The sequence below is a fragment of the Lissotriton vulgaris genome, chromosome 7, assembly GCF_964263255.1.
Source record: "Lissotriton vulgaris chromosome 7, aLisVul1.2, whole genome shotgun sequence".
In the NCBI taxonomy this organism is placed as follows: domain Eukaryota; kingdom Metazoa; phylum Chordata; class Amphibia; order Caudata; family Salamandridae; genus Lissotriton; species Lissotriton vulgaris.
In genome coordinates, this window is record NC_141695.1 from 1,095,990,645 (window position 1) to 1,096,005,889 (window position 15,245).

The 15,245-nt window shown below is 47.3% G+C and overlaps 1 protein-coding gene across 7 annotated transcripts in view; it reads right to left on the bottom strand.

The window, feature by feature from the left end:
• Positions 1-15,245, bottom strand: part of RAPGEF6 (Rap guanine nucleotide exchange factor 6) — a 985,108-nt gene that overhangs the window by 80,398 nt on the left and 889,465 nt on the right. For all 7 annotated transcript variants that reach the window (XM_086931538.1, XM_086931540.1, XM_086931537.1 and 4 more), the window contains 3 exons: positions 6,064-6,221; positions 2,395-2,635; positions 806-1,189 (listed from right to left, as the gene is read on the bottom strand). In XM_086931538.1, coding sequence (XP_086787664.1) covers positions 806-1,189; positions 2,395-2,635; positions 6,064-6,221 — 783 coding nt within the window. The remainder of the gene's footprint in view (positions 1-805; positions 1,190-2,394; positions 2,636-6,063; positions 6,222-15,245) is intronic.

Here is a 15,245-nt window from a genome sequence, read left to right on the forward strand (position 1 = left end):
AATCGCGGTTCCCATCACCATCTCGTAGTAGAGCAAACAATGTTCTGCTACAACCTTACTGCTGTCAGACAGGACATCTTCTGTTATGTATATCTAGAAGTTCAATACACTGGCGCCGTCTTCTTTGTAATTTTTTTTAACGCAGTTTTATGTAGCGCAAAAATTAACCTGGTATCGGGTAACAGAGCGCTTTATTCTATTAATGTCTCATATAGTCCGGTCTGTCAAATTATATGACCAGTCAAGTTTCAAAATCTGAATACAGGTCCTTTGGTGCATCGGTTCAAGGCAGGATTGCTGTAGGTACATTCTGTGCAAAAGTAATTAAACAAGTCTTGCATTTTCTGGTCTGTACTTTGAAAATTACGTTTTAGTATTACTAGAGTTGATAACTTCGATCAGTCTTTTGCGATTTGGAAACGCCAGATTTTCCAAAATAGCATAGATGTTGGCAGGTGTGGGGGGTCATTACTGTAGAATGTACTTTTTATAGATCTACACAAATTCTGATGTGGCTGCTAAAGACCCTGCCCAATATTACAAATCCAATACAATAAAAGAGTCGTCAAAACACATTGCATGACTGATCTGTCCAACTTTCACCCGTTAAAAAAATCCACTTAATAAATGCATATGTGCCCTCAGGGGAGTATTCTTGCTCAGATTCTAAACTACAGCAATGAGAATATTTAATTTCCCTGTATAGTCGTTTACAATAAACTAAAGATGTGTGGGCATTGGCAGTAGCACGATACACCTGCTCCAGACCAAGAAAGTGTAGGCTTGCAAAAGACTTGAGTCTTACCTTATAACGGCAAACATGGAATTGAAATTCTTGCACTCCCGGCAGTGAAGGGATATTTTGATAAAATGTTTCACAATCTTCATCCTTTTCAGCTGGTTGTGCTCCCTCAGGATCTCCGTGGCCACCCAGAAGGTCTCCTGGTTAATGACTTCCTCAAATTGCTTTAGGCGTGCATTGCCAGTTTTTGAGTCCCTTTTGTATAAGTCATCGATATACTCGGTGGGCTCAATATTGCGGAAAAGGTCAAAATCTCTCATTGAGAGCTGGGTAGCGACCTCGATGGTACTCAGCTGGAGAAGAGAGATCTGACTCTCTCGAAGCAGCTCCTGGGCATCCTCATCAGAACACAAGGTCTCAGTTTCCATGTTATTTTTCAGGTAATACCTTGAAGAAAAAAAGAAGTGAATTAACATCAATTATTGAGTTCTTGGGCCTGAAATACAAATACTCTTGCATTAACATTTCACACACTGGGTAGAATACAAAAATTGAGGAGCTGTAAAAAAATCTCACCAGTATCTTAACTAGTTTTAAATTTACATTTCAAAGGGGTGCAATAATTACCAGTGCAATCGTAGCAAGACCTTTTCTCTTTTTATTTGGTGGGAATTACTAAGAACATTTGTCAAGGCCCTACAACTCTTTTCAAAGTAGGTCACCTATTTTTTACACACTGGAGGCAGATCGTCGGAAGACTAACACCCTAGAGGCTAGAATACCACATACACCGCCTACAATAAGAGTTCAGAAAAAATGTAGAGCTGGATTTTTCTGTCACTTGTACGTCAGAGAGGACACTGTTGATGTATTAGGGACAAATTACAAATATATCCAACACAAAATGCGACTGACTTACCCTCCCAATTTCCTAATACATAGTCATTAAAATATTTCAGAAAGAGTTCTCTTTACCATTTATTCAATTTAACTAATTCACTATTTCGGGGCTGCCATAAATTCATTGAGCGAGCACAGCCCTTAAAAAATACATAAGTGAGTTTAGAGAGTGAGAACGAAAAAGTTCCTTTTTTATATTTCTAGTACTTTCATAATGGAGAGAAATGAGGAATAGTTGAAAAATCTATACAGGAATGTACAAAAAAGGTAAAAGCAGGGATTCCAAATATGTCCCTTTACAATGTGATTCGCTTCCTGAAAGAAATGTTTATGAATGCGGTTCTGGGGACAATTTCTATTCCCAAAGGTATGACTATATGATACGCTTATTTGTAAATAACAACATAGAAATAAGAGCATGGACTTAGCATTTGAACAATTATCCAACCAAGCAACCACTACAATTTATACATTGGGCCAGTATAATATACCAAGTTGCAATTAACAAATATAGGGCATGTTAAAGAGCCATACAGGCATGCCTAACTGAATGGTGCACCTCATTTAAAAGTACCCTAATCACAGTGGAATCATTCTCGTTTTGCTATAAACACACAATGCTGCCATTGTCTAGCCTGTTCTCATCTGCAAACTAGCAGTACTGCCCGGAAAGCAGGTCCTAGGCGACCAGGAAAAGATGTTTTGGCAACAGAGGGACCAGATGGAGTTGGAAAAGAGGATAGCACAATTACCTCCCATTGAGCTGGATCCTGTCAGCCAACTTGGAGAACTGATCTGGAAGCCTCCTTTGCTTGATGACACACTCCGGACTGACGGAAACTTCACAAAGAGAATATGTTTCGGGGGTCCCTGTCAAACCGAATTCGTGCAAGGCATGGGTCACAACTTCTTTAGCAGTAGTGTCTTTGCTGATGATGATGTAGCAACTTTGTTGATCTGCTTTGAAAACTCGAATGACTTGATCTGGGATGTCTAGAACAGAAAAAAAATCATTATCATCCATAGTTGTATCAAAACAAAACCTAGTTGCTAGGGATCACACTTTTCCCTGGCTGTCTAAAAGTTCTCAAATGCCTCTATGAGCTTGCATATTCTTGTTACTATGTACAATGCTCGGCTGCCCCTCAAGGACCAGGTCTGCACAAATACTGCAGTAAAATAGTAGGATAAATTATTAGGATCCAATTTGTTCCCTGTCACACGGTAGAATGGTCACTGACAATGCAGAGAAGCTTTGATATTTTCTATTTCCATGAGAGTTTTTCTTGGATTAGATTTACAGCACAGATCAATGGGATCAATAACAGTATCCTAACGCTACTGATGCGTTTGACAAACCGAGCTTTGACACCTCATGGTGCAATTTGCAATCATTCCAAATCACTGACCTTCCACACAATTACAGAGCGAGAGAGCGTATGTGTGGGAGTGTGCACACATGGCGGGTGGGCTGGTTGAAGGTGAGCAGGAAAGACAAGGGAAACTATCTTCAGCTCACCAAACTGGTAAAAAAAATGTAAAGGTTTTGTGCAGACAAAAATAATGTTTGACAAAATCAATAAACAAACATTTTGACTGTCTGCATGCACACGGAGTGTGTGAGCACTCAACAGTGGAGATAAAATTCATTTCTGCCTCTGAACCAACGCAGCTGTATGAGCAACAGTGATGTATATGGATTTTACAGAGAAATAAATGTCAAGGGGTCGATAGCAGTAGCGGGCTGCAAATTGAGCTCAGTTACTCCTGGGCAATATGACTGCCATTCACCACCATGTCATACAGCAATACCAGCCGACTACTGTGCAGCTCCTTCAATAAATTACAAATACAGGTCCAAGATGAAGGAGTCAATAACTGCTCTAAGACTGAGGCAGGCAGCACTTTAGAGTCCTGCACCATGTGTTCAGCATCGTGTGCATCAGTTGACCGCTGGACTCTCACTTGATTCTGCAACCAGAGGGGGGAGGGCCCCAAACACTGAACACATCCTAGAAGCATTCTCATTCTGCAGGACAAACAGGGACTCTTGAAATGTCTCATCAGGAAAAACTGAGAGGAACTGGAAGAAGGGGAGGAACTGACATTCTCAAATTTGTACATAGCATGTCTTTGGATGTCACACACAAGCAATAAATGCTGGTTCAAATGGAAATACACTGTGTTTCTACCGTTTTTACAGGTGGTACTCTTCTTATTGATAAAGCAGCTGTACAATTATGTTTCTTGCCCTTTCCTTAGTAAGTGATTTCCTCTGTTGCCCTGGCCCGTCCCACAGAGAGTGGTAAGACACCCTTTTATGTTGGTCACAGTCAATTATTGCATTTGCTGCCTTTGGCTGCTTGAGTCGGGATTGCGTTGCGTTGGGCTCTCTACAAGGAAATATGTCTAGGAATTAGTTTCATTACTCATGTATTTACTCACTGGTGTGGCAAATCACAAACCCAAAAGTAATCTGTTTATTTCAAAGGTTTAACTGAAAGTGCTTGTACAGGAAACAAAGGGGGTAGAATCAGTGAACAATGTAAACCCAATCAAGAAGGCAGTGAGTAAAACAAGAATTATATGGGTTCAGATCTCTTCTGTCTGTTTGTTATACGACAGAAGGCCTCAAAGAAAGTCATTTTAGGATTCAGATTTTAGGCACCAAAATGTCTATTTAGAGTGCATGACAAATTTACTCTATTTGTGGTAAGGCAGGTAAATCACAGCTTCTTCATTAATTGTAAGAGTTGTAGAACCAATAGGAAGCCACGTAACAGTCCCAGGCACACAATAAAGAACAGTAGTGTACTCAGTGGAAGACTCACTCATTTCACACAGAGACAGGGTAATGCAAAAAGTCAAAGTTAGAAACTAGCACAGAGCAGAGAGTATTCTTTATTAACAAGATACTTACAATATAAGCCAATCCCTGTAGGCAATGGAAAAAGAGAATAAATAGGTCAGGACAAGACCACATGCTAAAGAGTGTGTACCGAGAAAACTGTTCATTTAGATATAAAACCCGTGGGGGGTTTCTAATCCGGCCGACATTGCACATTTGTAGAAGATGTGATATCATACGGATTCTCATTTAATTTAATTAGAAATTAATAGATAAGTAAATATGCAACCGCCAAGGGTCTTTTTTTTCCCATCCCTCAATATTTCTTGGTTATGACGTAAATTACAGGCTTAGGCGTTTCATTGTCTAGTTTTATCTTGTTCTTTGCAAAACAGTTCATGATAAATATCTTATGGAGTACTGACTAATTGAGCTCGTTTTAGAAAATGTCAAAGCATTTTGATATACCCCATTTTCCACAAATGAACCATAACCAAGCCACTGCATAGAAACTGAAACAAATTCACATAAACCTTGCTCCGATATCCAATTTAATTTCCTAGAGATGCTTATATTGAAAGTATGAAAATGTTTTGCCTCAAACAAAAAATATGAGCATGGACAGCATGTCCTGCATTAAGAGCATTTTTTTATGTAAGCATTTCCATTAACTATCCAGGGATTCCAGGGGGGCCCTCATGTAGTATGTTATGCGTTAGGGGAGAGGCTTAACTAGCGCTGCGTTAGAACTACAGATGGCAAACGATAGGGACGGTGAATGAGTGTGGGAAAACGTACAATTTGAATCTTGCTGCATTTATAGCTGCTTGATTTTTTTTAGTTTATAAACAAACAAATTAGGTGTGCAGCATCTCTCCTGTTGTCTCAAGGGTAAGAGGCCACTCAGGTGGTTCAACAAAAGTTACTTGCACCACTAAATGTTTGGTGGTATATAGTGATGTTTTGCTCTAGCCTGGATATTCATACAATAATTCTCCCTTTTTTCAATATATAACACAATATATTACGGCTGTTACATGTGATGAAGCTAAAAGTTAAAATAAGAAACATGTTCCATTTCACATAAAGAAGTACATTTTGTCTCTCCGTCCCACCACCACAACCATGTCCAGCTGGTTTTCTAGGATATGGGGTCTGACAGACCAAAACATATGCGTGTCCTAAAATTCATCAAAACAACGTAATTCCTTGTAGCGCTACTCCGAGAGCAACCAAAGTTATTTAGTCTAACAGTAATTACCCAGGGTCGCCATGTGATGTCACAGAAAAATGAAGTAGGCAAAACATTTTCAGTTTCGAAGGGGTGGAAGAGAATGATCAACTAAACATTTAAAGTACTTCTGAAGAGGAATCGATTCAAAGTTATACTGCAATTTGTATTAACAAATGATACTTGTGAAGCAAGGTTAACGTGATGACGTTGGATCTTCACAAATAGCTGGCTTTGTGACCATTTATGTCCCAACTGTTTATTTTTAAATCGGTTTAAAAAAAGGAAGCATATTAGAAAGTATGTAGTGAGGTAATCCACCTTGTGTAAGGTGCCGCTTACCTGTCGGGTTGGTAAAGTCTAGCATGCTAGTGGTCGGCTGCAGGAGATCCGGGCTGCTGGAGGAGAGCGTGCCAGGAATGGGCATGATGGCCACGCTGTGCCTGCACTGCCTTGTCCCAACGATGCTGTCGTCCTGGGACTGACTGACGCTGCCATCGCTGCAAGATAGCATGGGAAGTGAGCTCAGTCGTATTTACAAACACACTGAACATAATTATCTGAACCTGAAGGTTTAGGTTCAAAACCAGCATCGAGAAAAACAAGACTGTAAGCAACAAAATGTCCTCTGGGAAAAAAATATTGTTACATCCTTTCTTTGTATGCTCTGAAAGTCAAGGAAATCCCTGTGGCCCGAAAACATTCATCATTCATTAATAGTTCTGCAGAACGGTCCAAAAAGCATTAGCCTAACACATTAGCCGCCTTGTCAACAGACTTGTAAGAACTAAACAAAAGCTTGCATTTAACCCGGTATCATGACAAATAAATGAATATCAATTCAATACCCAGGTTTATTGAAAACAGGTTTCACATTAGGTTCTCTTCCACGCATGCCACCGTAGCAGAATAAAACCATCAATGATGTGGGCAAAGGTGAAGGACGAAATTTGAAATCAACAGGTTATTGCTAGGCAAGAAATTAAAAGGGAAAACTTTAGTATCATTATTTAATAGGCTCCAGCAAAGCCGGTGTCGATTTTTGCAAAAATAGGGGCAACTCTATAGGGGAAAAGAAAGGACTCCCACTGTAAACCTGAGTGGCTAATACTAAGTCTGAATCAGAAGATATTTTGGCAAGCTGTATCAAGAGTCGCCGTTTTGGTAAACTAAAGCTGATCTTGCTGATGATCACAAAAATAAAAAATGCTCCAACTCACACTCCTGCAATTGTGTAATTCATATCTAAAATGACCAATTTAGCCATGTCACAAAGTGTGAGAACACTTGACCCTCAACCAGAAATGTAAAATTTACCCTAGAACCCTGCATTATCATCACAGGATGTATGACATCAACCCCGCATGCCATTACCCTGCACATGCCTTTACCATGCACACTTTTACCACGCATATGCCTTTACCATGCAGCACAAGTTACTACTTGTGTAACGATATATCTGTAAGAGACATTAGTTAGTGATAGATTCCTTACCTTAGAATATCACCAGGCGTCAGACTGGATCCGGAAAGTTTTGCGTAGCAGTACCCTTGCGCGTCGGTAGGCGTCGTCTGCGGCTCCGCGTCCGTCGTAGGCGCCGTGATGACGTCGGAGTACTTAGACGCCGCCTCCGCGTGCTGACGTCAGTTCTTAGCCACAGCTTTTCCCGCCAGAAGCGCAGAGCCATGACAAAAACCGACACTGGTGCCAAGAAACTAGGGCCCTGAAAGGGGATGACCTTAACCCTTAACCCTAGATATCGGTTCGCAGAAGGAAAGGAATCTATCACTAACTAATGTCTCTTACAGATATATCGTTACACAAGTAGTAACTTGTGCATCTGAAAGAGACACGTTAGTGATAGATTCCTTACCTTAGAATAGATACCCCAGCAATACCATCCCCGTGGTGGTGGGTCTGCGAACCAATAATCACACCAGAAAGTCCTGGAGAACGGAGCGGCCAAAGTAGCCGTCCCTCCGGACTTGACTGTCCAGGCAGTAGTGCCTAGCAAACGTGTGCAACGAGGCCCACGTAGCTGCCTGGCAAATGTCCTGCAAGGGCACACCTCGGCCCAAGGCAGTTGTAGCGGCCTTGGCTCGAGTGGAATGAGCCCTCAGCCCAACAGGGGGTTCCTTCTTAGCCAAGGAGTAACATGACTGGATGCACATGATGATCGAGAAATGGTCCTCTTGTGCACCGCTTTCCCTTTCTTAGCGCCCGCGTGCCCAACAAAGAGTTGATCATCCACCCGGAACTGGCGTGTGCGATCCAGATAGAACGAGAGCGCACGTTTTGGGTCCAGACGGTGGAGCCTCTCCTCCTCTCTCGAGGGGTGCGGAGGCGGAAAGAAGGTGGGCAATGTGATGGACTGCCCAATGTGGAAGGCCGTGACCACCTTTGGCAAGAAGGAGGGCCTAGTCCTCAAAACAACCTTGACCGGATTGACTGAAAGGAAAGGAGGCTTACAAGAGAGGGCCTGGAGCTCACTCACTCTCCTGGCAGAAGTGATTGCTACCAGGAAGGCAGTCTACAAAGAAAGAAGGCGAAGTGGACAGTTATGAAGTGGCTCAAAGGGAGCGCACATCAGAAATGTTAGAACCAGGTTCAAGTCCCACTGAGGCATCACGAAAGGAACAGGGGGAAAGGTATGAGTGATGCCTTTCAGAAATCTGTTTACAATAGGGGACTTGAACAAAGAAGGTTGGTCAGGCAGCCTCAGAAAGGCTGAAAGAGCCGAAAGATAGCCCTTGATAGTGCCCAGAGCAGAGCACTGCTGGGCAAGAGAAAGAAGGAAGAGAAGGACCTCAGAGAGAGGGGCATTGAGGGGATCCACAGCCTTTGCTGTGCACCATGCCACAAATCTGTTCCACCTACAGGCGTATACCGTTTTTGTGGAGGGACGCCTGGCTGCCAGAATGATGTTGCAAACCTCAGGAGGCAAGTCAAATGGCCTCAACTGTTGCCGCTCAATCTCCAAGCATGGAGGTGGAGACTGGACAGGTTCGGGTGGAGGACCGTCCCCTGCTGCTGCGGCAGAAGGTCCTCCTGAAGAGGCAGACGAACCGGGGGATCGACTGACATGCTGAGTAGCTCGGGATACCAGTACCTTCGTGCCCAGTCCGGAGCCACAAGGATGACTTGTGCCCGGTCGCGCTTGATCTTCTTCAGCACTCTGGGCAGAAGAGGTATAGGCGGAAAGGCGTATAACAGACCGCAGCTCCACTCGCGACGAAAAGCGTCTCCGAGCGAGTGCCGCCTTGGAAATTTCAACGCGCAGAACTGATGACATTGCGCGTTCTCTTCGGTGGCGAATAGATCTAACCAAGGCTCTCCCCATCGCAGAAAGAGGCCTTGCGCCACGTTCGAGTTCAGACGCCATTCGTGATCCATCGAGCACCGACGGCTGAGTTCGTCCGCCCTGGCGTTCAGAGAACCTGCCAGGTGTTGAACCACCAGAGTCACGCCCTGATGTTCCAGCCATTGCCAGAGACGCAGAGCCTCCTGGCAAAGGGTCCACGACCCCACCCGCTCTGTTTGTTGCAGTACCACATGGCGGTGGTGTTGTCCGTGAACACCTGCACTGCACTCCCTCGGACAGACGGGAGGAATGCTTTCAGTGCCAGACGAATCGCCCTCAGCTCCAACAGATTGATATGGAGCCGGGACTCCGCCGGAGACCAGAGTCCTCTGATCTCCGCCTCTCCCAAGTGGCCTCCCCAGCCCTGGAGGGACGCGTCCGTCACAACTACGTGCTCCGGTTGGGGAAGGGAGAGGGATCTGCCGTTGACCCAATCGCGGTCCGTGAGCCACCACTGCAGCTGTTCAGCAGTGCCCTCCGAGATCAGGACATGGTCGGACAGGTTGCCCCGGTGCTGGGCCCACTGAAACTTCAGGTCCCATTGCAGAGCCCGCATCCGCCACTGTGCGTGATGCATCAGAAGGATGCAGGAGGCCATCAGCCCCAGAAGCCGCAGCGTCAACCTGACCGAAACCCGGGATAACGGCCAGAAGACCGGAATCAGAGCCTGTATATCCCGGACCCGCTGTTCGGGCGGGTAAACCCGAAACTGCGCCGAGTCGAGAACTGCTCCGATGAAAAGGAGCTTCTGAGAGGGGCACAGGTGTGACTTCGGCAGATTGATGGAAAATCCCAGCAGGTGCAGGAGATCCGCCGTAGTCTGGAGGTGGCTGACGACTGCCTGGGGCGAGCCCGCCTTCAACAACCAGTCGTCTAGGTAGGGGAAGACTGAAACCCCTAACCTGCGCAGGTGAGCTGCGACCACCGCCATCACCTTCGTGAACACCCGTGGGGCGCTGGTAAGGCCGAAGGGGAGCACGGTAAACTGAAAGTGCTCAAAGCCTACCGTGAACCGCAGGTAACGCCGGTGGGCCGGCAGGACGGGGATGTGGAAATATGCGTCCTGCAAGTCCAACGCTACCATCCAGTCTCCTGGGTCTAGGGCAGCCAAGCCCTGAGCCAATGTCAGCATTTTGAACTTCTCCTTCCGGAGGAAGCCGTTGACGTTCCTCAGATCCAAGATAGGGCTTAGGCCCCCTTTGCCCTTCTTGGGTACCAGGAAGGAGTGGGAGTAGCAACCACGACCTACTTCTGGCCCAGGAACGCGCTCGATGGCCCCCTTGGCCAAGAGGGCCGAAACTTCCTCCTGCAGGAGCCGCAAGTGATCCCCCGATACGCGGTGGTGTTGCGGTGGCATGGCTTGAGGGGTCGTCTCGAAGGGGAGGGAGTAGCCCCTTCGGACGATCTGCAGCACCCACCTGTCCGAAGTGAGTGTGCGCCAGTGAGAGTGGTGATGGCGAACCCTGCCTCCCACTGGCGTCACATGGGCCGAAAAGCACGGACTAGGAGGGTTTAGAGGCGGATGCTGCGGGGGCAGGTGTGGACTGGCTCCGCTTGTTCCCCCGACCGCCTCCACGGCTGTTTCCACGGCCGCCGCCGCACTGGACGACAGTGGCTGGCGGCACGTGTGGGGACGCCCCTTCCTTGGCCACGAAAGGAGCGAAAGGCACCCATTTGCTGGCGCGGGGCCGAGAGGCCCAAGGACTTGGCCGTAGCCCTGGAGTCCTTAAAGCGCTCGAGCGCGTGGTCTGCCTTGTCGCCAAAGAGGCGACGGCCATCGAACGGCATGTCCATGAGTGTATTCTGGACGTCTGCCGAGAAGTTGGCGGATCTCAGCCAGGTGTGGCGTCGTATCGCCACCGTCATAGCCATCGCTCTGCCCAGCGAGTCAGTAGTATCCAGTCCGCACCGGATTGAATACTTCGCTGCGTCCCGGCCCTCCACTAGGGCTTGGCCGAGTTTGGCCCGTACCTCCAACGGACACTCTGGCAGCACTTCCGCCACCATTTCCCACAGAGAGTGGGTGTAACGGCCCTAGAGGCATGCGGTGTTGGAAGACCGCAGTCCCAAACTAAGGGACGAGAAGACCTTCTTGCCATAGGCCTCGTACCTCTTGGATTCCCGATCGGGGGGAGCCGTCGGGAAGGCGGTCTGGGAGTTAGAGGCCTGGATAACCAGACTCTCGGGGTGGGGTGGGTGGACAGGAAACATGGGTCGCGCGGTGGCGTCTGGCCACGTTCCTATCTACAGGCGAACCTGTAGCGGGCCTGGACCAAGTGCCCAAAAGAACGTCCGTCAAGGCCTCATTAAACGGCAGCAGAGGCTCCATGGAGCATGACTGTTGCTTAAGGACCTCAGTGAGGAGGTTAGTCCTCACGGCCGCGACGGGGAGCTCAAGGCCCAAGGCCTTAGCAGCCCTCGTCAACACCACACTATAAGTTGCACCCTCCTCCGAAGCCACGGTAGGAGGAGAGACAAACCCAGTGTCTGGAGAGGTGTCCAGGCCACTGGCCTCCCCAAGGTCTCCTGTCCAGTCCATGTTAGACTGACACTCCCTGGTCAGAGGGTCCTCAGACCCCTCCCAATTCTCCTCGTCCCCCATCTCCTGAGATTCAGGGTCATAAGTGAATGGGGTGGGTTCATAGAATTGAAATTCTCCGAACGGCGTCGAGAGCGGCGCCGACAGGCGTCGACCCGACGTCGGAACCCAGTGAGAGGAGGCATCGGGGACGGCGCCGCCCGAGGACGGCGCCGGAGGGGACACCACACGGACCGACACCGTGGGGGTCGTAAGGTCCACCGGTGACGATCCAACGCCCGACGAGGGCCCAGCGGTGCCCTGCGGCGCCGGGCCCGAAGGCACCGACGACGCCGGGCCGCTGTACCCTGCGGCGCCGAGCCCGAGGGCAGCGGCGGCGTCGGGATCGTGGAGCCCTGCGGCGCCGGGCCCGAAGGCGCCGGCGGCGTCGAGGCCGAAGCACCCGACGGCGTCGGGGTCGTAGCCCCCGACCCACTAGGGCCCCCAGACGGGTTCACTGGGCCCGAAGGCGCCGCGGAACCCGTCGGAGGAGAAAGGGACCTCATGGCCATGAGGAAGCGCTCGATCTCCTCCGGCGTCGCGTTCAGTCCAGGGACCGGGGGGTATGGGGCCGAACGCGGCGCCCGCGACTCACGAGGAGCCGCGTGGGCGGTGTCACCCGAACCCCCGGCCACATCGCGCGAGCGTCGGGGGGGAGTCAGAAGAGCGATGATGTTTCTTCGACTTCTTATGTTTCTTACCTGACGACTTGGACCCGGAGGAGTGGCGCCGACTCCCGGAGCTGTGACGGCTCCGTCCCCGCGACCTGTCCCTCGACCTCCCGTGGGACCGGGACCTCACACGGCGCGGGTCCGACTGGCGGATCTCGAGTCGCCTGCGGGACCGCTCCCGCCTGGCCTTCCTCGAGAGGGCCCGACAGTCGGAGCAGGCCTCGTCGTCATGGTCGACGCCCAAACACATCAGGCACAAGCGGTGGGGATCCGTGACCGACATGGTACGGTCGCACTCGTCGCAATGCTTGAAGCCGGGCATCCCTAACGGCACCGTCGGAGTCGTAAAGACTTCGAATTGGATCAAAAAAGATCACAAAAGTTTAGTCAAAAAGTGACTAGGGAACTGCTCTTTCCAGATCTGCGCTGGCTGGCGCGGAAAAAAGAAGAACTGACGTCAGCACGAGGAGGCGGCGTCTAAGTACTCCGACGACGTCATCACAGCGCCCACGACGCCTATGACGGACGCGGAGCCGCAGACTACGCCTACCGACGCGCAAGGGTACTGCTACGCAAAACTTTCCGGATCCAGTCTGACGCCTGGGGATATTCTAAGGTAAGGAATCTATCACTAACGTGTCTCTTTCAGATTTCCTTTACAACGAAAATGTAAGTATTTCACAGGCAAGTATAAAGTGTCAATATATATATATGAGTGTGTATATATATATGCATATAAACAAATATGTATGTGTATATATCTATATATACAAATACATATACAAAATTACTGTACATATACATCGATATATATATATAACCTTATCAATACCAACCCATACACTAAACAACCCCTAAACCCCATATATACCCTTAGCATCCAATACCCCTAGCCCCCCTAAACCACCCTTGCCCACCCCTAAACCCTTAAACACCTTTGCCCCCAAATACCCTCACCCACCTTAAGCCCTAAAAACACCCTTGCTACACAAATATCCTTACCTACCCTTTATATTCAAAAAAATATTCTTGCCACCCAATACCCTCATACAATTCTAAACCCTAAAAACGAGTGAGAGCGAGAGTGCGCGTGTGTGAGAAAGAAAAATACGTACATTTTCGTTGCAAAGGCATGCGTGGTAAAGGGCTATGTGTGGTAAAAAATGTGTGTGATAAAGGTATGTGTGGTAAAGGCATATGTGTGGTAATGTATGCATGGTAAAGGTATTGCGTGCTAATGACAGCGTTGTAAGGCTGTTTTTCCCTTATCGTGGATTCCAGGTCACATCCAGCAAATAGTCACTATGAGGAATTCTTGTTCACGCTTAGTAATGTACTATGAACCAACCATCTTAAGCCTCCTGAGCCCAAATAATGTTGAAACAAATGAGCCTTTCAACAAACCTCCACGGCAGTATGACAACCAAGTCTAGCTTCTCAAGGAGTGCTATTTACATTTTACTATAACATGAACTGCAGGAGGCTCGCTAAACAGGCTGCTGAAGATGTGTTTAATGAGTGGTCCGTGGATACAGGCGGTGATACAATTAAAAGAAAATCACAAGTCGGGTGAGATTTGGAGCATTCCCAAGAGTCAGCTTGTGGGCGTCAAATGTAGCAGGAGTGGAGGTGGCAACAATTTTTGAATTAAAAAATAGTTCCCCCATTAAAAAGCTAGATAAGAGCCCCATGTTTGCAAATTGGGGCCGTTTTGAACTTGTTAAGGCATACGGTAGAAGTGTTTTGCAAGAAATTGAAGACTGCATGGATTTGAGCTTGCTGCAGCTTATGTTTGTTTTAATAATAAGGAAACCAATAGTAAAAAACCGGCCTGCAAGGTTAAAATTCAACCCACAAAGAGCTAAAAACGGGCCAACACACTGCCTAGTCAGACCAACCGTTGCACACTGCCTAATTGCCCTATAGGCCAGCCTGACCATGGGTGAAAGGACATGCGGCTGGACACCACCACAAGGCATGGCAAGCAAGTCAGAAGGTGGCAAAGGTAATCAAAGTGAGGTCTGAATGACAAAGGGTAACGCGCTGCAGTACTTTTTTTATTTATTTATTTATTTATTTATTATAGAGTTTTGTATAGCGCGAACAAGACCCGTGGGTATCAGAGCGCTTAACAACGAGGTAGGTTACACATTGACAGTCAAATATCAATTCTAAAAACAAACAGATATAAGGTAGAAACGCTATGGCTGTAAGGGGTGCCTAAATAAATATATTCCAAACACATGTGCAATTAGTAATAAAAGGTGAGATAGGCCTAGTTTATAACACGATCCATATCAGTAGATAAGGTGGGCCTTGCGAGACCCCAATTGTATTAGGACCAGGGGTTGATAATGCTTGGTTCACCCGGACTCGTTGAGTTCTGTAACTTAGGAATGGGTAGAACCATCTCAGCACACTACATCACATTACATTGACGTAGGTTATACATTGACAGTCCGATATCAATTCTAACAACCAACAGATATAAAGTAAAAGAAGCTGTGGCTATAAGGTTCCTAAATAAATATATTCCAAACACATGTGCAATTAGTGGTAAAAGGTGAGGAGGCCCAGCTTATAACACGATCCCTATCAGTAGATAGGTGAGGTAGAGGTTATATAGTTTGGCTATGAAAACAGCTATTGAGATTGTTTGATTAACCCGGTATCGTTGAATTCTGTTGCTTAGGGACGAATTGAACCATCTCAGCACATTACATCACATAATCTCAAGGTAGGTTACACATTGGCAGTCAAATATCAATTCTAAAAATCAATTCTAAAAACCAACAGATATAAGTGGAAGAAGCTATGGCTATAAGGGTGCCTAACTAGGTATATTCCAAACACATGTGCAATTACTAATAAAAGGTGATAAGGCCTAGCATATAACACGATCCATATCGGTAGA